Below are 21891 nucleotides of genomic sequence, written 5' to 3'. Positions count from 1 at the left end.
ATCAGGTTCATAGGGCTGGAATGATGTGGTAAATCCATGGATGTAATGAAGTAGGAAATGAAATCAGGGAGGAGACAGATCAGGGTGAAGTTGCAAAACAAAACAAACAAAAAAACCTATTAAACTCAAGCCAAAATCAGAAAGTAAGAGATTAAAAGTAAAGTTCATGAAAAAAAATAACTTCTTTTGAGTATTTACTGATGCAGGCATTGTGTTCAATGATTTGTAAGCATTTTCTGTGGCCTTGCCACAAAGTCATGAGTTTCTTCAGCCAAGGTCAAGATCTGAGAGGAGGAGGGACAGATGATTCGCGCTCATAGGTAAGGGAAAAGACTGGGCAGGGAGTGACACATGTCAGAGAATCTGGGAAGCTTCATGGTGTCTCCTCCCCCAAGTATATTTCTTCCATTAAGGCTTCAGGTTTATTATTGCTACTTCATTTTCTCCCTCTTTTCTCCTCAGCGATAAGGATGAATAGGATTATTGTGGACTGACAGGCCAAGTATTTAGGATAAATTCAACCACACAAAATTAAAATAAACAGAATAATAGCTTAGATATGTATAAGACTCAGAAAAAAATCCTCATTATTTTGTATTAGAAATAATTTACTAAGACCAAGATACTTTCTTAGATGACAGTAAGAAGCATTGAACTTAAAACATAACCATTAACATTAATATGTGATCTAGAGAGATGTAACATGTAAAGAACACAAGAGGAAGGTGATATTGCAAAAACAAGAGATTTTAAATGATGAATAAATAATAGAGAAAATCAGTACGTAAAGATATATATATATATATATATATTTTTTTTTTTCTCCTGGAATGTTCTGGGAGGTGAGCTGTGATTCTATACACCTTAACTTCATTCTTGGGATAACTCAACTGGCATATTCATCATTTTTTATTTAATAGTGACATATAAACATTTTATTGAATCATTAAAAATTATAATCCCATGTTATTGGACTTGTAAATAGCTATTATATTTTTTTCTTTAGATTGCTTTGGCAAGTAACTTTGTAATTAATCTTAGACATAATAGGTTATATGCTGGGGGATAAAAGTTTCACAGTATAAGTTTTACACCAAATAAAATGATGAGTTACTTTTTTGTTTCCCCTTTCCCTGGAGACATTCATTCACCTTGATTTTCTGCATATGCCTATTGAAAATAGAAAAAAAAAATATATATATATATTTTTGCTTTTTCAAAGTTTCACAGAGTTAGAAATTTCTTCTATGCACATATGGCAATACACAAGAGACTCCTGAAATTGCATGAGAATGCAGGCTGCTATTCAAAAAACAGACATGCTAGCCAGCTTTTATGTGAAGATACTATCCAAGGGATTGTTAATATTAATTGTAGTCGTGTGACTAAGTTCCTTTGCAATCTTCTGCAACCTTCCTTTTCATTTCTTCTATTGTGTTGCTCATGGTACAAACATATTCTAACTCTACTGTACAGTGAACTTTTCAGCAGACAGATTCTTTAGAAAATATTTGACACTTGTAGACAAATTATGAAAGCCAAACTAATCACTGGCTTTGTGGCTTAATACAACTCTTTATAACAACTTTTAGAGCTTTTCTCTGCCTAACAATCTTTGCTGGTTCTGGAAGTAAAAACCTGAAGATTATTTGATGCTTTGTATGTGTGTGCTTTTGTTTTACAAATGAAATTAAAAAAAATTGTAATGATTGGATGAGCTACTTTAGGTAAGTTTTGATCAGCTACTTATTTCTTTTGCCTCTCTTCTCTGTCTTTTTTTTTTTAACTTTTTATTTATTATTTTTGAGAGACAGAGACAGAGACTGAGCGAGGGAGGGGCAGAAAGAGGGAGACATAGAATCTGAAGCAGGATCCAGGACCTGAGCTGTCAGCACAGAGCCCATTGCGGGGCTTGAACCCATGAATGGGGAGATCATGACCTGAGCCAAAGTTGGACACTTAACCTACTGAGGCACCTAGATGCCCTTGCCTCTCTTTTCTTTATGGAGCTGTTGGATTTTTTTCCCCCTTCAATTATTATTTGAACATGGCCTTCCTTTATAGTTAGGTATATAAAAGCTGTGTTTTAAGTTATTGGAATAGCCTCACTGCATTACATGGTATAATTTTATACCTTTATAAACACCAGTAATGCACATGTAAATGGCTGGGCTAACTTTCAGACTGCCTTTTGTTTGTGTTCTTAACAAACTGATGGACTCTAAGCTTTTGTGTCCAAATGATTTAGTCAACATTTTTTCAATATTGTAATGTTGCCATGCATTATGTCCAAGCAGTTGCCTCTGCCTGAATATGTTTCAGTGTCTTCTAAATATCTAGTTAAATATAGTGATGTAAAGCTGAATTTTACATTATATTAAGTTACTATTGTTTTTTAATAAATCCTTTAAAATTTGATTGAAATTTACATACTTTTAATTTTTGAAAATGTGTGAATATGGAACATGGTATAATGTGTAGTTGAAAGTATCAAAAGTCTTAAAAGTGTACGTATACATATCATTTAACTCAGAAGTTGAATATCTAGGATAATTTCTCAAGAAAATAATCAAAGATGTGTACAAATATTGAAGCACCAGAATGATTTTTTACCATTTAATAATCAAGTAATAATAGGAACTTTAACCAAAAAATATGTACACACACACTTAATATAGGTTCTTATATAGACAGTAAATAAAGCTATATAAGAATACCTACAGGAATAAATGGTATTCAGAATGTATTGTTAATTTAATTGTTAAAAGCTTTATATATATAGTATGAAACCATTGCTTTATATCTATATATTAATATATTTTCTGTATACTGACACTCATTCAGTATACTCAGTGCTAAATCCTGTCATGTGTATTTCTCATTCATTCTCTCTTTTCTATTCTTGCTGCCATTTTGTTGTTAAAGTGGTGATAGCGAATGTTCTGCAGGCTAACATGTCAGCTGATCTACTTCAACAGTCTCTCAATCTCTATGCCATCCTTCATACTGTCTCTAAATAGCACCAATCATATAGCTATTGGGGTGGAATGTTGTTGATAAATTTATAATCTAACACAACTCTTTCATTGTGATTAAGTTATACTGTTCCAGATCATTTGCTGATAAACTTCTAACTTCTATCAGCATGAATAAAATGTTAAATTTAGGGGGAGAAAGGACAATGCATAAATTTTAGAACTGAATTTTAGAATAGAAAGTACATCATTTTCACTTGAAAAGAAAAACAGTGCTGAAAATTATTTCAAGCTTAAATTTCCACATTTGTGTGTGTGTGTGTGTGTGTGTGAAGGGGAAGTTTTCCAACTACAGCATTTTGATAAGCAATAATGCACCGAACTGTAGATCAAAAGTGCCAGATCAAAGCACTTAAAGGTCAGCCTGGGAGGGTCCCTGAAAGTTTCATCTCTGTCTTCTAACTTCTCAGACCTGCTATAGGATTCCTACCACCAACTTTGTTTTTGTAGCTTAGTCAACAATAAATTAAAAACAGGAAAAAACAAGTGTTATAAAATTCAGCACTGTTGGAAATGCTTATCTTATGAGAAAACAGCTTAAAAGTTGGAGGTAGTGGCATTTTTTTTCCATTATAACTTATCTATAAGAGGCAGCACAGCCACTCTGACTTTCAGTGTGATTATCAAAATATCATCTGTACAGAAGCAAAAGAAAGGAGGGAAAAGGTTTTAATAACATTTAAAGATATTTTTCTATGAAATTCATTTCATTTTATTTCATTAATGCCAGATGTTGCAATTTAAAAATTAAATTTATAGGTATTTTTTAAAAGGGAAAGATAACTTTATTCTACTTGGCTTTTCTCATTCTTCACTTCCTTTGAATTCCCTGATTTCAAATATTTTTAATTATATTTCCAAAAGACTTGTAAAATAAATAAGACACAGAAAACACACATCTAAAATACTGTATTTGCTGGTTTGTCTTATCACTGAAAAAATGAAACTGCATTTTACAATGTCATAAAGGAAAAGAAAAAAATAAAAATCTGCAATTTTATTTTTTTTAATTTTTTTAACGTTTATTCATTTTTGAGACAGAGAGAGACAGAGCATGAATGGGGGAAGGCCAGAGAGAGAGGGAGACACAGAATCTGAAACAGGCTCCAGGCTCTGAGCTGTCAGCACAGAGCAAGACGCGGGGCTCGAACTCACAGACTGTGAGATCATGACCTGAGCCGAAGTCGGACGCCCAACCGACTGAGCCACCCAGGCGCCCCTAAAAATCTGCAATTTTAAATGAAAATGCTTATTTTCTTTTTTTAAAAATATTTATTTTGAGAGAGAGAGAGAGAGAGAGAGTGTGTGTGCATGAGTCAGGGAGGGGCAGAGAGGGAGGGAGAGAGAGAGAGAGAGAGAGAGAGAGAGAGAGAGAACCCCAAGTAGGCTCATGCTTTCAGCAGAAGAGTTGGATGTGGGACTTGATATCACGAAGCATGAGATCATGGCCTGAGCTGAAATCTAAAGTCAGATACTTAACCAACTGAACCACCCAGGTGCCCAAAAATGCTTCTTATTTTGTAAGACTATTTAGCTACTATTTAAAAACAATGAGAAAATATTAAACAATATAGCTTATTATTCTTGTTTTTGAAAATCATATACATTAGGTTACTTTCTGTCACCTTTGCATTACACAATATTTGTTTTCAATTTTTATCAATTAGTGTAATGAAGTATATTAAACTGTAGTAACATATCAGGAAGAGGTATTCTAAAGGATGTATGTGTGTATGTGTGTGTGTATATATATATGTGGATATATATGGATATACATGTAATAAAGTTTATAAACTCATAACATTTCATCATGATGGTATTTGTTTGGTATGTGGAATTTTCTATACCTTGGATATGTACTCATGTCATTATTTATAATATTCTCAGTTGATAAGGTACATAAAATCAATGATAGTCTCAGATAGTCACAGATTTGTGGTTTAAATGTCATTGCACTCAAGTCTTGGAGTGAAACAAGTAAGTATAGCCAGTTTACAAGTTTGACCTCTGCAATTACTGCTCATTTTCTAAGCTTTCCTGGGTGTAAATGCATTTTAAATTGCCTTTTAGTGCCAGGAATGACTTATTCTCAGCCAAATTACTCTCTTTTGGTTCATCAGTTAGATATGTATTCTGTGTAATTTAGTAGCATAAAAGTTATTCATTCCAACCTAAAAGTGTCCATCCTGGACATTGCATGTGGCCAGCTTCATTATCTTACATTATTATAAAAAATGTGTTTGTGCTACTAAAGCAAGTTCTAATGCTTATCCTTTTTAATGAATTATTCAGGTCATCAAATATAATTTCCAACTTGCTTAACCCAATTCAAGTCAGCATTTGTAGAATGTCAATTGGGTCAATACTAGCTCAGAAGAAAAAATTAAAAAATCAATGAACATCAGAGTGAACATTTTAATTTTCACTCTTTAACCTAAACCATGTTCTATATTTGGAGGACTGAATATTAAAGACTCACTTTAAAATATTTAGTCTTCAGAAGTGTCACTAATCTATACAACTCTCTGCCACCACTATAGGGGGACCTATACAACAATAGTTGTACCATTTCCTGGTATTGGTAACAAGATTTGACATTGTTTTTCCTATGGTTTAGAGATTAAGTATAGCGTCAAAGGATGAATTGCACAGCATTTTTAAAGGAAGGTTTTCTGAGGGACAATGCTGAGCTTACAGATTTCCAGTGAAGCTACTGTATATCTAATCTTATATTCCAGCTGGCCAAATGACTGTGAATTTAAAAATCAAGAAATTTTTAATCAAAGAACTGGAATTGACAAGGAAAACTGAGAGTAAACGCTATGATTTTTCTGTGGGAGAAGCAAAAGAACCCAGTGTTATTATGAATGGTTTCATATTTTATGATCTTTTTGGATAAAGGTGAAGTATATATAAATTTCAAGCAAATAATAGTAATAAAGACCTTCAATTATATTCCTTTACAAGAAAAATTTTCTATAGAGAAGGTTACTACTGATGATTTAGGAACAGGATAATTATTAAATCCTACTCTGCATGAAAGCCATTATTAGAAGTTTGGTTTGATATAGGGAAAAAAATTCTCTCTCTCACCATATCTAGGTATCATATGTGTATATATACATATGATACCTATATATGGTTTCTTTCTTTCTTTCTTTCTTTCTTTCTTTCTTTTCTTTCTTTTTTTCTTTCTGTCAGTCTTTCTTTCTTTTCTTCCCTTCTTTCACCTATTGTTTGTTATCTGTCTTCTTTCACTAGAATAAAAGCTTCATTAGAGCCTAAATCTTTGCTTTGCTCAGAAAAGTATCTCTAGGAGCTTGAATAGTGCCTGTCACACTATAGGCATTCAATAATGTTGAATAGGGATGTCTGGGTGGCTCAGTTGGTTAAACGTGATCTCACCATTCATGAGTTTGAGCCCCGCATCGGGCTCTGTGCTGACAGCTCAGAGCCTGGATCCTGCTTCAGATTGTGTGTCTCCCTCTCTCTCTTCCCCTTCCCCACTCACACTCTGTCTCTGTCTCTGTCTCTCTCTAAAAAATAAACAAACATTAAAAAATAAAAAAAAATGATGTCGAATAAATGAGTGATTTTTATTTATTTATCTTTTTAGAAAGAGAGAGAAGATGAGTGGGGGAGAGAGGCACAGGGAGAGATAGAGAATCTTAAGCACGCTGCATGCTCCATGCTCAGCATGGAGTCCAATGCAGGGCTTGATCCCATGGCCGTGGGATCATTACTTGAGCCAAAATCAAGAGTTGGATGCTCAACCGACTGAGCCACCCAGGTACCCCAATAAATGAGTGATTTTTAATTTGAACCCAAAATACTTAGGATTAAAATACATAAAACATATTTAATCTGAAATGTTTCTTTCAATTTGTAAAAATATACATAAAAGTCACTCAGTAGACTGAAGAAATAGATATCACAGAGGAATTCAGACATATAATAGAGCTCGCATACATTCATCAAGGTATTTAATGAAAAAGTGCATTTGTCTTATTGGTCAGTTGCCTAATAAAGAAGTAATGCAACATGATTCTTTTTCTTTTTCTTTTTTTTTTTTTAGAGACAGAGAGACAGAGCACTGGTCGGGGAAGGATAGAGAGAGAGAGGGAGGCAGAATCCAAAGCAGGCTCCAGGCTCTGAGCTGTCAGCACAGAGCCTGATGTGGGGCTTGAACTCACAAACCGTGAGATTATGACCTGAGCCAAAGTCAGACGCTTAACTGATTGAGCCACCCAGGCGCCCCAATGCAACATGATTCTACATATAAATTCTGTTTGTGATTTTCTCAGCAGAATAAACTGGTCTGAAAAAGTAACAGAGATATTTCAATATCTGTTAAGACAATGAATGCATGACAAACTTAACACTTCCTTTGTTCATGATAGCATTAAATAAAGGAAATTTATTCCCAATGTTAAATTTGTAGCCAGTGGTGTGGTTAATTAAGAGAAAATGTCAATGGAACTTAACATTGTCACAGGATAATGGTTCCTGCTGCTAGATATATGTCAAGAGAAAGATAAATAAGATGAAGTGATTTATTAAGCAGTGCCACACTCCAGGCAATGCATTTCTAGAGGATTATAGTTCTCCTTGGGTGGTGATGTAAGGCAGAGGACTAAAGACTAAGTGGCCTTACTCTTTGAATAGTATAACAATAGTATAGAAATATGGTGCTTGCAGACAGTCCTGCTGACATAGCAAAATTACTTTACATTCAGAAAGAAGAGACCATCATGATGTTAGAAGGATCTGAGGTAGAATCGAATACCATCAACAATTCTTCACAACTTTGCTGATAATTATGTGAATCATACTATTGCAAAATTTGAAAGCCAAAAAAATTAGGATCACCTCCACTTAAAATATATATTTTTCAAAAAATTCTATTTCAGGCAATGAATGATTATTGCTTTAGGAACTTAGTAACTTTTCTCAGCAAAGACTGTATTAAAATAATATTTTGGAAGGCATCCAAAAACCTTTTATTCCTTCTCAGTAATTTCAATACTATGATTTATTTTTAGATTGCTCATATTGATCAAATGATATTATAGACAGTTTTAATTTAGAATCAACCTTGTGAATACTGGAATGGCATATTCTTTGCTTTAACTCACAAATTTAACTCACGATACTATGTGCTTTGGTTTTCTCACATCAAAGTCACAAACTTCACTAGTTACTTGGAAATTTTTTTCATCTTAAAATTAACCTTATATCTGATGTCATGTATACCAGTGCTGCAATAATACAAACAAATTGGAACATATACTTACATATATTATTGATAACTTTCCTATACATCATATTGTATTTCAAAAGTATCTATAATATAAGCATTACTTATATTTAACAATGAAATCAGAGTTCAGCAATTCTCTTAAGTTTAAAGGAATTCTATCAGTGAATTCAAAATTTTAGCATACTATTTAAGATAGGTTATATTTATGTATAATAGACAAAGTTGCTTTTAGTTTTATCAATACCTTAAACAATTAAATTGCTACTGACATAGCAAAAGAATGAAACTGGACCATTACCTTACACCATATACAAAAATTAAATCAAAATGGATTATAAAGACTTGAATGTGAGACCCAAATCCACAAAACTCCTGGAAGAAAACATAGGTGGCAAACTTCCTGACATTGCTCTTGGCAATGATTTTTTGGATTTGACACCAAAACAAAGGCAACAAAAGCAAAAATAAACAAGTGAGACTATATCAAATTAAAAGGCTTCTGCACAGCAAAGGAAAGCATCAACAAAATGAAAAGGTAATGAATGTACTGACTGGGAGAAAATAGCTGCAAATCATATATCTGATAAGGGACTAATACCAAAATATATATAAAAAACTCATACAACTCAATAGAAAAAAAACAATGCGATTAAAAAATGGGCAAAGGATCTGAATAGACATTTTTCCAAAAAGACACATGCAAAGATGCTCAATGTCACTAGTCATCAGGAGGATGAAAATTAAAAAAACACAATGAGATATCACCTCACACCTGTTAGAATGGCTATTATCAAAACGATGAAAAGATTTGTTGATGATGAAAGGATTGGCAAGGATGTGGAGAAAAGGGAACACTTGAGCTCAGTTGGGAGGAATGTAAATTGGTGCAGCCACTCTGGAAAACAGTATGGACTTTCCTCAAAAAATTCGAAACAGAACTACCATGTGATCCAGAAATTCCACTTCTGGGTATTTATCCAAAGAAAATGAAAACACTAACTTGAAGACATGTATGTACCCCCATGTTCACTGCAGCATTATTTACAATAGCTAAGATACAAAAACAACCTTAGTGTCCATTAAGGCAGATGAATGGGTGAAGAAATACATATATATTAATATACGTATTTATTTTAAGTTTTAATATATATATTTTTTTTCCATTCTTTTCATTGTATACACTGGAATATTATTCACCATGGAGAAGAACGAAATCTTGCCATTTGCAACAACATGGATAGACCTTGAGGACATTATTCTAAGTGAAATGAGTCAAACAGAGAAGGGCAAATACCATATGGTCTCACCTACACGTGGAATCTAAAAAACAAAACAAATGATAGGTGCCTGGGTAGCCAGTTGGTTAAGCATCTGACTTCGGCTGAGGTCATGATTCCACTGCTCACAGGTTCAGGCCCCACATGGGGCTCTGTGCTGACAGCTTGGAGCCCAGAGTGTACTTCAGATTCTGTCTCTGTCTCTCTGCCTCTCCCCCGCTCAAGCTCTGTCTCTCTGTATCTCTCTCTCAAATATAAATAAAAACATTTAAAAATTTTTTTTAAAACAAAACAAATGAAAAAAAAACTGAGCATTCAGATACAAAGGACAGATTGGTGGTTGTCAGAGATAGTGTGGGCCAAATGGTTGAAAGAGGGCAAAAGGTACAAACTTCTAGTTATAAAATAAGTAAGTCATGGGGAGGTAATGTACAACATGGTGATTGTAGTTAATCTCATCAAAATTGGGTAACTATGCGCACATATTAACTAGACTTATTGTGGTGATCACTTCACAATATATACAAATTATCAAATCATTATGTTGTATACTTGAAACTAATATAATGTATGTCAATTACACCTCAATAAAAATTGTTAAATATTATTGGTTCCAATACTGGTACTTTGAGTGTAATAAACAAAAATTGAAGTATGATCATGATCATGATCATGATCATCATTATCATTTCAATTCTGGATTGGGTCCAAATGGTTCTAAACTGCCATCAATGGCACTTTGTGAACATTGATTAGTTTTGGAAAACTAGCCTTCTATATGATGCTCATACTCCATTTTGTGCTAATTTAGTTACAGATTTCAGGACATAATTCCAAATACAAAACACATATTTACATAGTTCTTATTAGATTAGCTCCCCTCAATTAAACAATCTTCTTAAAAGAGGTAATATGCAAACTGGAAGCATCCTGAATCAAAATTTGTAATTCCATTCAATTTGGGTGCACTAATTTGTTATGTTTTTGGCCCTGTTATGCTACCATTTACCACAAATACATGTGATAATGATGTACTTACACAGGAAAAAAATGTTTTAATTTTTCATATCTGGTCAAATGACAAAGTTACTATGAACTTGTTAGTATATGGTTTTTACTATAAGCACTTTTATTAGCTAGATTAGTTTTCATAATATATTTCTATATGCCTAATTATAATATGCTTCTTTAAAAGAATCCTTATTTTCTGAGGTAACTGTGAGTGTATAAAGCATTAAACAGTGTGGTTGATTCTATCTCTTGCTGTGGCCTGAAAAAATGGTGAGGTAATTATAATTATAACGGTGAGTGCCTATTTTATGTCATTCACAAAGTTTTAAGTGTTTTATATCCATGAACTATTAAGTTTTCAAACACCTGATGAAGTAGGCAATTATTATTCAGGGAACCGAGGCACCTAGAGGTTAAGTAACTTGTCCAATGTCATATAGCTAGTAAGTGGTAGATACAGGATTTAAAACTGAACTGTATCTCATGGAAACAGAAAGATAAGAAAATATTTCTCTAGTTAGATATTGATATTATGGAATCATACGATTTTACAGCTAAAAGAAAAAAAAATTAAATAATCTAGCACTTTATTCTATAGATCAGAAAGCAAAGATAAAGCCAGTTAATTGGACAATTCATTTCTTCCATTGTCACTATGCAAAAAATTGGTTCGTAGTCTGTGTTCCTCATTTTGATAGGTCATGACTTGGTATGTATTTGACTAAATTGTAGTGTGCCAAACAGCAGCATATCTGTCAACCCCAAGCCCATGATGACTTGTGCTTTCCTCAACATGATAATTATGATTCTACGACGGAGCTATGTTTATTAGTCTGTTTCTTTTGTACACTGAAAGCTTCGTGAAGACACACACCATGCTGTCCTACTCATCCTTCTGATTAGACAAATAATTCTTATTTAATATATAAACGGATATTTCCTAGAGAATAAAGAATTTAAAATAGTAAAGGCAGAAGAAATACTTTCAGTACATGCTAACATAGAGCTTTAACAATGGACATAAATATTAACAGCTAGAAAAGAACTGAAGCAGAGAGGACAAACTGTGTGGCTGTTCCAAATGGATTGCTAATTTAGAGTCCAAGAGACAGAGTTGTGAATATAAAGAGACTCTATAAATTTTGGGCACAGCCACAAATCCAAGAGCAATTTTACGGGTCCATAGTGTGGAAATATGGATCATGCATTGGTCTTTTGTTAAATCTCAATATAAAAAAAGAACAACTGTCATCAAGAAATGTAGCTTACAAATAAGAGATGCTATTATATATGATGACATAAGTAACGTGAATTTATACTTTATATTACACATTGCAATTTCCCTGCCTTAAAATTGTGAACAATTAAAGCAAAGGCTATGCCACTTTTGAGAGTATTTAACAAGAGTACCAGAGGACTTTTTTACTCATCAATATGTAAACCAGAGATGATAGCTGCCTTATACGTATGCATATTAGAGCTAGATTGAATTCTAAGAGTCTTAATTTTCAAAATATGCTGATACTGTTTTTTAAAGCTGGGATCAATTTCCCATGTTTTTATTTTTTTTTTTTTTTTATTTTTTTTAAATTTTTTTTTTTTTTTCAACGTTTATTTATTTTTGGGACAGAGAGAGAGACAGAGCATGAACGGGGGAGGGCCAGAGAGAGAGGGAGACACAGAATGGGAAACAGGCTCCAGGCTCTGAGCCATCAGCCCAGAGCCCGACGCGGGGCTCGAACTCCCGGACCGCGAGATCGTGACCTGGCTGAAGTCGGATGCTTAACCGACTGCGCCACCCAGGCGCCCCAATTTCCCATGTTTTTATAACCATCATTATTAAACTTCTAAATACATATCCATAGGTGAATGGGAAATATGATTCAGGTCAAACAAAAATTGAATTTCCAAATTTGTATTCTAAACTGATGGTCTCTATTACCACCCATAGTCTTTTGATCCCAATATTTTAAGTTTGATAAATCCTAAATCACCTTTAGGATACATTTATATTTGGTGATGTCAGACCCTATTCTTTTTTTTTTAATTAAAAAATGTTTTGAAGTTTTACTTATTTTGAGAGAGAGAGAGAGAGAATAAGCAGGGGAGGGGCAGATAGAAGGAGAGAAAACCCTAAGCAGGCTCCTTGCTGTCAGCGTGGATCCTGATACAGGGCTTGAACTCAGAACTGTGAGATCATGACCTGAGCTGAAATCAAGAGTTGGACACCTAACCCACTGAGCCACACAGTGCCCCTGACCCTATTGTTATGACTTAAGCTGAAGGGTATTGTAATATGATACTGTAAATACTGAGAGCTACAATGATGTCAATGCTATTTTAAAGGACTTGTAACACCTTCTTTTTCATCACTTAAATTTAGAGTTTTAGGGCACCTGGGTGGCTCAGTCGGTTAAGCATCCTACTGTTGGTTTCCACTCAGGTCATGATTTCATGGTTCCTGAGTTTGAGCCTGCATGGGGCTCTGCACTGACAGTGTGGAGCTTGCTTGGGATTCTCTCTCTCTCTCCCTCTCTCTGCCCCTCCTGCCCTCTCTCTCCCTCAATATAAATAAACTTTAAAAAAATTTACATTTTGGGGGCACTAGGGTGGCTTAATGGTTGAGGATGTAACTTGGGCTCAGGTCATGATCTTGCAGTCTGTGAGTTCCAGCCCTGTGTTGGGCTCTGTGTTGACAGCTCAGAGCCTGGAGCCTGTTTCAGATTCTGTGTCTCTTCCTCTCTCTCTGCCCCTCCCCAACTCATGCTCACTCTCTCTCTCTCTCTCAAAAATAAATAAAAATTAAAAAAATACAGGTTTTTAAAAATACGTTTTTTCTTACAGCACTTTGGAGAAAACCAACTCAGAATATCTTAAAATCACTCTTCAGGTTTTTTGTTTGTTTGTTTTTTGTTTTTAAGGTCTCTCAGGAAATGACTCCTTTGTTTTGTTAAATACTAAAACAATGCTTTTAATTATTGTTTGCATTCTTTTTTAATTTTTTTTAAATGTTCATTTTTTTTTTTTTTGAGAGAGTGAGAGAGAGAGAGACAGAGACAGAGACAGAGAGAGAGTGTGAGTGGGGGAGGGACAGAGAGAAGGAGACACAGAATCTGAAGCAGGCTCCAGGCTCTGAGCTGTCAGCACAGAGTCTGACATGGGGCTAGAACCCAGGAACTATGAGATCATGACCTGAGCCGAAGTCGGATGCCTAACTGACTGAGCCACCCAGGCACCCCCCCTTTTTTTTAAATTTTTTTTAATGTTTACTTTTTTTTAAAATTTTTTTTAACGTTTATTTATTTTTGAGACAGAGAGAGACAGAGCATGAACGGGGGAGGGTCAGAGAGAGGGAGACACAGAATCTGAAACAGGCTCCAGGCTCTGAGCTGTCAGCACAGAGCCTGATGCGGGGCTCGAACTCACGGACCGCGAGATCATGACCTGAGCCGAAGTCGGCCGCCTAACCGACTGAGCCACCCAGGCGCCCCAATGTTTACTTTTTTTTGAGAGAGAGAGACAGAGAGAGAGAGACAGTGTGAATCGAGGGAGGGACAGAGAGAGGGAGACACAGAATCTGAAGCAGAATTATAGTTTGCATTCTTAAATAGTTCAAAGTAGTCAAGAAAATGTTGTTTACACCAGTTCTTGTTTTATAAGCATTTTATAAGTAGAGGTATGATTTGTGCCTCATTCTTTGGTTACTTTCAACTCTTCAAAAGCCCAGTTTAGCATGAGAAGGGATTTTCTGGCTCAAATCATGAAGAGCTGATATTAAGAAATGAAATTTGGGGGCATATTACATGCACATAATTCATGGAATAATTGCTTAGGAGTCCATTACTGTTCATTGGAAATGTAAACCAATGGATTCCCACTTTAGCATCATCACATTGTTGTCTAGTCATACAAATTACTAATTCCTCACACCCATAAAGATAGACTTAGAACAGTATCTGAGAATGTGAAAGTTCAACTTTTTTTTTTTTCTTTAGTGGTGAATTCTGGTGATAAAAAGAAAGAAAATGAGCACCTTGTCATGTTTTAAATCAGCATGGGGAAATTCTCAAGTGGATGTGACAGCTCTCAGAATGCTTGGCGCTCCCTTCGTTAAGGACTGTCAGTCATAGTTAGCAACAACAGAGATGTTGTTTGAACCTAAATAAAAATTACAGAGAGCTTTTTTGAGTTAATATCTGTAAGAACAGAACATAGAAGAAATTTGTCTCTATAGCCCAGTTAGCCTGTCACTGGGAATTACTCTCATTTTCCCTGTGTTCATTAGGGTCAGTAAACAACAGAGCTAGCCAATATCATTTTTGTTATATTCAAATTGAATGTGAAATATCAGATAACATTACAAAGGAATAGCTTTAGCTACCACATTATAAGGTTTGAATCCTTTGGGGTTTTGTGACTAGGACATTGATAAATTTCATATATTTGACATCTACACTATTAAAATGGATGTCTTTTTTGAGTTATTCTTCTATGCAAAGTTTTAAAGAGATGCTCTCTCATCAAGCTCTTTAGTTGCTTAATTTGATAGAGAAGAATGTCTGACTCTTAATGGAAATGAGAAAGTTGTGATTCTCTGTAACACTACAATCCATCTGGCAGTGGAAAGAACTATTTTCTTCAAAATATTGTTCTGGGATCTCAAAGACCGTGGTTTTCCTCTCCTGTTAACTCTTGTGCAGGAGCCATCAAGCTATCTTCTACTATTCCTAAAGGCCCCCTTTCTATTCATCACTGGCATCTGTGGAGCTATTTGATCTTTAAGAAAGCTATCAAAGGAATTTTCCTTCTTTATTCTTTCCAATAATTCTGTCTGCTCTTCTCATCAGAAGTGTTTTCTGTTTTTGTTTTTTCTGTTTTTTTGGTTTTTTTTTTTTTTTTGTTTTGTTTTTTTTGGTCCCATTTGGCTGTGGCCGATTTTGCTGGTTCCTAGCATTCCTGAAAGAACTGTGTCTTTCTTATTTATGACCTAGATCTCAAAGCATCTAGGTTGGGCACAATACACAGCATACCCAAGAAATAGTTATTAAACCGGTTAATGTAGTTCATTCCTTGTTTTCCTTTTGTCCCTGGCATATAGTTGGTACTTAATATATGCTTGTTGGTAAATAAACATATGGAATAGCTTCAAATATTTTGCAGGACTATAAGTATTCATACTTCATAGATCAGACAAAACCATGTGAGGCAAACTCTGAAATTTCCCTTTGCAAATAAACAGGAAACATAACTACATACAACTACGTGTGTGAAAAAGTCACAAAGCACCCCTCGCTCCGGCCCAGATGAAATTGAGAGTCACTGCCCATAAACTAAACATAAGGATCTTCAAAAATCAAACCCTAGTTGTTTAAGTATTTGATTGCAGAGAGATGCACATAGACACGGAAATAAAAGAAGATATAAAATGACAACAAAACTTGCATAAAATTGGTCTCTCATTCATGCATTTCACTATCTAATTCACAAGCTCTAATGTTCCAGCCAAACAGATGTACCAAGTTTATCTCTATAATGGGCCATAGTGCTTTTGCACAGTTGGATTCCCTGAGCTGTTTTTCCAGAATGCTTTGAAGTTACATATTTTTTTAAAAAGTCAGAATTAGTAAACAACTCACATATATTTAACATTTTTCTTTCAGTGGTCCCTAAATTCTTTTTTCAGAAATTTATGTGATAATACATAAAAATGCTTTTTAGCCCTATTCAATCTTGTCTAGTGATTCAATAAAGACTGTAATTCTGAATAACAGCTGTACTTCTTAAAAAGACTATGTTTTTATTGAAAATTATACCTAATTTTAACTACATTGCCTGTGCATGGACACTGTCATTGACTGATTCTTTTTTCATAGGCTTTAGGAGCATTTTCTTGATTTATTTTTAATCAAAATGTAAAGATGCTCTCTGTATCTTGTAATAAATTCACCTTTCATTGTTAGGAAGTGGAAGAATAGCAGCATTTCAAAGATGAAGTAGTTAATCATATGCAATTCAGCATTATCCATCACTAAGAATTTGTATAAATGCACAATCAACCTATAGGCTGTACAATTCATTTAAAGGCCTAGTTAGGACGGAAAAGTGCTTAACCTATTTGTAACTTTTGATATCTGTATCATGCTTACAGAACTAGAAAAGCCTGGTAGCCATATGGGTAATTTTACTTATCTTTTTCTCTTTAATGTGCTCCAAAAATTACAAGAATTTGGCTACCTAGAGGCAGAGTTCAGAAAGCATATCAACATCCTCAAAAGTAAAGTTCAATGAATTGGAGACCTTATTCAAAAGTTCTGAATCTTATCTACTTAATAAAATACATCAGTAGAGACATTCTGAGTAACTTCCTGTTAGGTTTAGGGAGTTTAGACCATTGGGGAACAGATTATAATCTAATAAGCACAATATTGCAGTTAACTCCATTCTTGGTTTAATTAACAATTTAGCATGTAGTTATTCATTTAGTTGATCGGTTTGCATTTATCAAACATTTAATATATATAAGACCCTGAACTATAGGCAAAGGGACGATAAAGATAAATAAGACACTGTTTTGTGCTCAAAGGACTCAGATGGAGACAAATGGGGGGAAGGGAAAGGCAATTACACCATAGTTTATAAGTGCTATGATAAATATATCTTCAGAAGCATAGAAGATGGTCCTTAATCCCACTAAACATTTCCTAAAAGAAGTGAAAGCAAAGCAAGAATTAGAGGATGCATAACAACTTGCCATATGAAAGCAGTGAGTGGGAATAGAGATTAAGCAGCTTAGTAATAAGGCATTTCAGGAACTGAAAAGAGCAGAAGCAATGGCAGAGAGTCATGACACAATCTTGTGTTCAACGGACAAAAGCTGTTTGGAGTAACTGGAGAATTAAATGTGATGCATGAGTGGTAAGAGATGAGAATTGAGCACCGGATGGGAGCCTACTGGTGGAATATTGTTCATGTTCTAAATAGCTTTAAAACTGTGGGCAGTGGGGAGCCAAAGGAAATATTTAAAGAATGGAAATTATGTGGTTAGCTCTCCCTGATAGCAAAAACCTAGCTATAAAGTATGTGGGGCATATATTTGCAGGGGACAAAACTGAAATATAAAGTTCCTGAGAAATGAGTTAGGCCTAATCTTGAGAGCAGTGTAGACTTCTCTGCGTAGGTGAGACAAGATTTCCACTTCTAGAAATATTTAGAAGGTAAAATTCACAGGACTTGATTATGGCTGGATATAAGGGATAGAAGGAAGAAAAAATCAAAACTATTTTCAAAGTTTCTAACCTGATTATCTGAGTAGTTAGTAATGCATCAGCTTGAATAGAGAATATGAGAGGCTACAAAGCTTTAAAGTATAAAATAAATTCAATTTTTTGGCATGTTGGAATTCACAGTACTTCTGCTATATCCAGAGCAGCTGGATATACAAAACTAAAAGAATGGATGATGCAGATGTGGTGGTCAATTGGATATTGATGGTTATTAAAACCATGTACAGAAAATTGGATGGATTGGGAAGAAGTGAGGTGAAAACAGAGGTTAATTACATCTAACTATACCAACTTCTATTTTTAGTCAGTGCTCATATCTGTCAATGTCTCCTATCTCTCCTCATTTATGTACAACTTTGGCACGTGGCTCATTTTCCTCCAAGCAGACCATAATTGCAGATGGCTCATCCAATGCTCTAGGCTCTCAGTTCCTTGATCAGCTTTAAAGTCTTTCAACAACTCTTAACCTCAGGAATCCATAAATAAAAACTTCAAACTCTCTCACACTGATGTTTCCACTTTTGTCTTTGGCCTCATCAAGAACCCTATTCTCTCTTACTACTACTCTATTACTCTCCAGGCTACTCTTACTGCATTCTCATTATTGGTATTTCTAATTTTTTATTGCTCCATGTACCGTAAGAACTACCATTTTAATCATTATCTTTCCAATAATCTAAAATCAATTGCCTTGTTATACATTTTCCATGTGCCTCACTATCCACAGCTGAATCTAATTAGTTTTTGTTTTTTATTTATTTGGTAAATAATTATGTGATCCTTATAGAAGTTATTGTATCTAAGAATTTCATAATTTTTAGCCATTTCAAATCTTGTAACAAAGCCATACGATGGGCACAACCGGTACGTTTCCTGCAAGAGGAACTCAAACTGTCAAACAAGTTTGTGATCCCCAATCTGCATTGTAATATTCGTCTGTTTTATTGACTCTTTTTTCTCTTTTTGGAATGGTCTCTATGGAGAAATTAACTATCGTGCTGTGAGAAAGGCCAAACTATCCCATGAAGAGAGACCACAGAAGAAAACTGAAGCTACAAGCCCTCAGTCAGCATCAGCCACCAGACATGTAAGTGAAATGCACAAGCCTACAGATGAGTTCATCTTCAGACTTTAAGTTGTCTAGTCGAGTCCTCAGACATCACTGAGTAAAGACAAGCCATCCTTTGCTGGAAGTCGAGCTACCCAGCCTGTGTGGCAAAGCCCGGGCTGTGGATGGATTGGTGACTGCAAGGCGGCCCACCGACAGTGAAGCTTCTTGTCCTCCCGCTTTTAGGTAGTTTGGTCTTAAAACTACCTGGGGTATTGTCTGTTGGGGAATTGCCCTCGGCAGGCCCCCTGGGAAAAGAACCATTAGGGAAGAAAATAAGGTTCCGCAAGAAATTGTGCAGCCTTACGTTTGGCCCTTGCCATCCCCATGGAGACTCCTCTACTTACAGGAAGGATAGCCTCATGCATTTGCCAGCAAAGGCGGCCAATGAAGGAGAGACATATGGATCCGAAAGCCCCACTCTGGTAACTAAGGAGTGTATCTATGGACACAGGTCACTCTGACCCCTAGGCCCACCTGGCCCCCAGGAGGCATTCCAGATGATGATTGAACCTAGTCGGTTAAAGCTACAGAATGGTTCATTGGTTCCTAGGTGCATTGTCTCTCTGAGAATGTATAAGGCGTGGGTTTCTAAGGCCCTCTTGGCCCCCTTCTTGGCACCTCGGACCCAGGCGAACCCTTTTGTTCTTTAAAACCACGAATGGTTCAGGGAAACAACTAAGAGGTCATGCCCCTGTAACTGTTCCACTTGAGATGTTGAGAGATAAATGGCCTTTCGTGAAAACAGCACAGCAAATACTTTATAAATTATAGATAAACATAGATACATAATAAAAACAATAAAAGAAATTAATAAGCAAAGGGCAGGAGGGAACGTTATGACAAAACAATCATGTTATTCCTTACTGAGGGATTATACAAAGGAACAATTTTAGAATTGGGTAATGTTAGAAAAACACAGATGATGTATGTTACAAGGAAATCACTAGCGAATATAATGCCATGTTTACTGCAATAAATCGGCCAGTTCAACACAGCGCTGTTGTTTGTGTCCATTTTTATTTTAGTTTTTTATTTTAGTTTCTTATTTTAGCTTTTTATTTTAGTTTTTTATTTTTATTTTTGTTTTGTTTTATTTTCACTTTTTTGCCGACGCCATTCATCCTTCGGGAACCCCTGGACCTGCTGGAGCTGGACTCTGGCAACCCTTCCAATGTCTTGTCTAAACTTCTGACCCACAGAATTGGTAGAGGAACTTGTTATGTAGCTATAGTCACTGGAATATTACCTATAGCAAAGTTTATTGCTAAATCCAGCAAATATCTTTCAAGTCTTAATTTTACTTGATTTTTTGAACTGTTTAACATAGTCAACCAAACCCTACATATTTAAATACTCTCTTTATTTTGTATGTATATCACTGCATACTATACACGGTACTTGGATCTTTCTCATCATTCCTTATCAGTTACCACGGAAAGCCCATCTACCCATTCCTTTCCTTAGGGCTCTGTCCACGGCCCTCTCTTTGCCAGTGGTCTCAATCAGGAGTATGAAGTTGAGAACAAATACTCAAATTTAATGGAAGATCTAATAGCAAGTGTGAATAAAAAATATGATGCTATTGACAGTTGTAAATATTAAGGCTAAAGTGTCATGTATCTCCATTGTGACACATATTTCTCCTCTTCAATACATGTGACATGTGACAGGTTTGTAAGAAACTATCAATCCCCTAAGTATATTATTATTTCATTCTGTACAATGGCTATAGTCTCAAATAAGGAGTTCAATAATTATTATTGTACTCTAAAATGGTAAGAGCCAAAGAATTAACTTGACAATTTTAAAGAGTAGGGTAAATTAAATATTGAATAACAAAACAAAGACATTCTTTACATTTCAGTGTTACAATGAAATTGTAAGTTAAATCACTGGTAAAGATTATATATTAAGATGAAAAATAAAACAAAATTTCTTATCAGAGTCTTAAATTAATCAAAGTTTTTCATTGTCAATGAATATTTTTAATACATTAAACAATGTCTCTGAACAAAGAACAAGTCCTAACATGTCTTACATATGTAAATAATTAAACAGTATCTGGTCTGGTAGTAAGTTGTTTCATCCTCATAAGGCAATTTCTCAGAATGTCAGAGAAAGGAAAAAAAAATTAGGCGGGAAGGAAGGGGAATCTGATCTTGAGTTTCTTGTGAACCTTATCTCTGACATTCATTTCTGGCTTTGTTGATGAAATTGAACCTACATCAAAAGATAACCATTTTTGCAGGACTCCTGCTGTGTTTGAGATCCTCTAGGAAAGATCTGGAAATGTTCTTTTCTGAGCATTGCTGTGAAGACCCTTTAGAACACTTATTGATGTCAGATACTGAACATTCTTAACTGATTCATGGCATTTGAAACATATCCTTTTCTCATACCAAAAAATTTTTTTATTCTCCTTACCTTGCTGTACAAAGGATCCGTAGACAAACCACATGGAGTTGTAGAGAGTAGTAGATGTCATTGATCCCATTTGTAATCGTGGGGGATTAAGCCAATTTAGGAGGTAGACCAGAAGACCCACCAGAAGAACAGTGCCAGCAATGCAAGCCCATAAAGAGAGATCAAATGGTGCGAGACAGGCAAACATATCCACTGTCTTTTCAGCCCTTCGAAGTAGTACTCCCACTGAGTAGTCCATGTAGCGTGTTGTAAAGTCCACCACATTCTCACGATCTGGGGTGATGGTTAAAGCAGAAATCCCTATGTCAGCTCTCTGAAAAATTGAAAAGAGAAAATAATAAGTTAACAATGTGGAAAACAATTTGATTTGTGGTGCTTCAACTTGCCTGAAGGAAACAAAAATAGATGTTGCCTCAGGCAACATCTTTAGTCTTTTTATATAAACGGAAAAACACTGCAGATATTTCTTAGAGGAGAACTCTGTATGAAT

The 21891-nt window shown here is 35.1% G+C and overlaps 1 protein-coding gene across 2 annotated transcripts in view; it reads right to left on the bottom strand.

Annotated features, from left to right (window-relative positions):
- Positions 1-21891, bottom strand: part of GRID2 (glutamate ionotropic receptor delta type subunit 2) — a 1453175-nt gene that overhangs the window by 282298 nt on the left and 1148986 nt on the right. For both annotated transcript variants that reach the window (XM_047091724.1, XM_047091725.1), the window contains one exon: positions 21402-21714. In XM_047091724.1, coding sequence (XP_046947680.1) covers positions 21402-21714 — 313 coding nt within the window. The remainder of the gene's footprint in view (positions 1-21401; positions 21715-21891) is intronic.

The sequence above is a fragment of the Lynx rufus genome, unplaced genomic scaffold (assembly GCF_022079265.1).
Source record: "Lynx rufus isolate CCGP_SWC_20201006 ecotype Redwood Valley unplaced genomic scaffold, mLynRuf1.p SCAF_3, whole genome shotgun sequence".
In the NCBI taxonomy this organism is placed as follows: Eukaryota; Metazoa; Chordata; class Mammalia; order Carnivora; family Felidae; genus Lynx; species Lynx rufus.
This window is presented reverse-complemented; position numbering and strand designations above follow the sequence as displayed.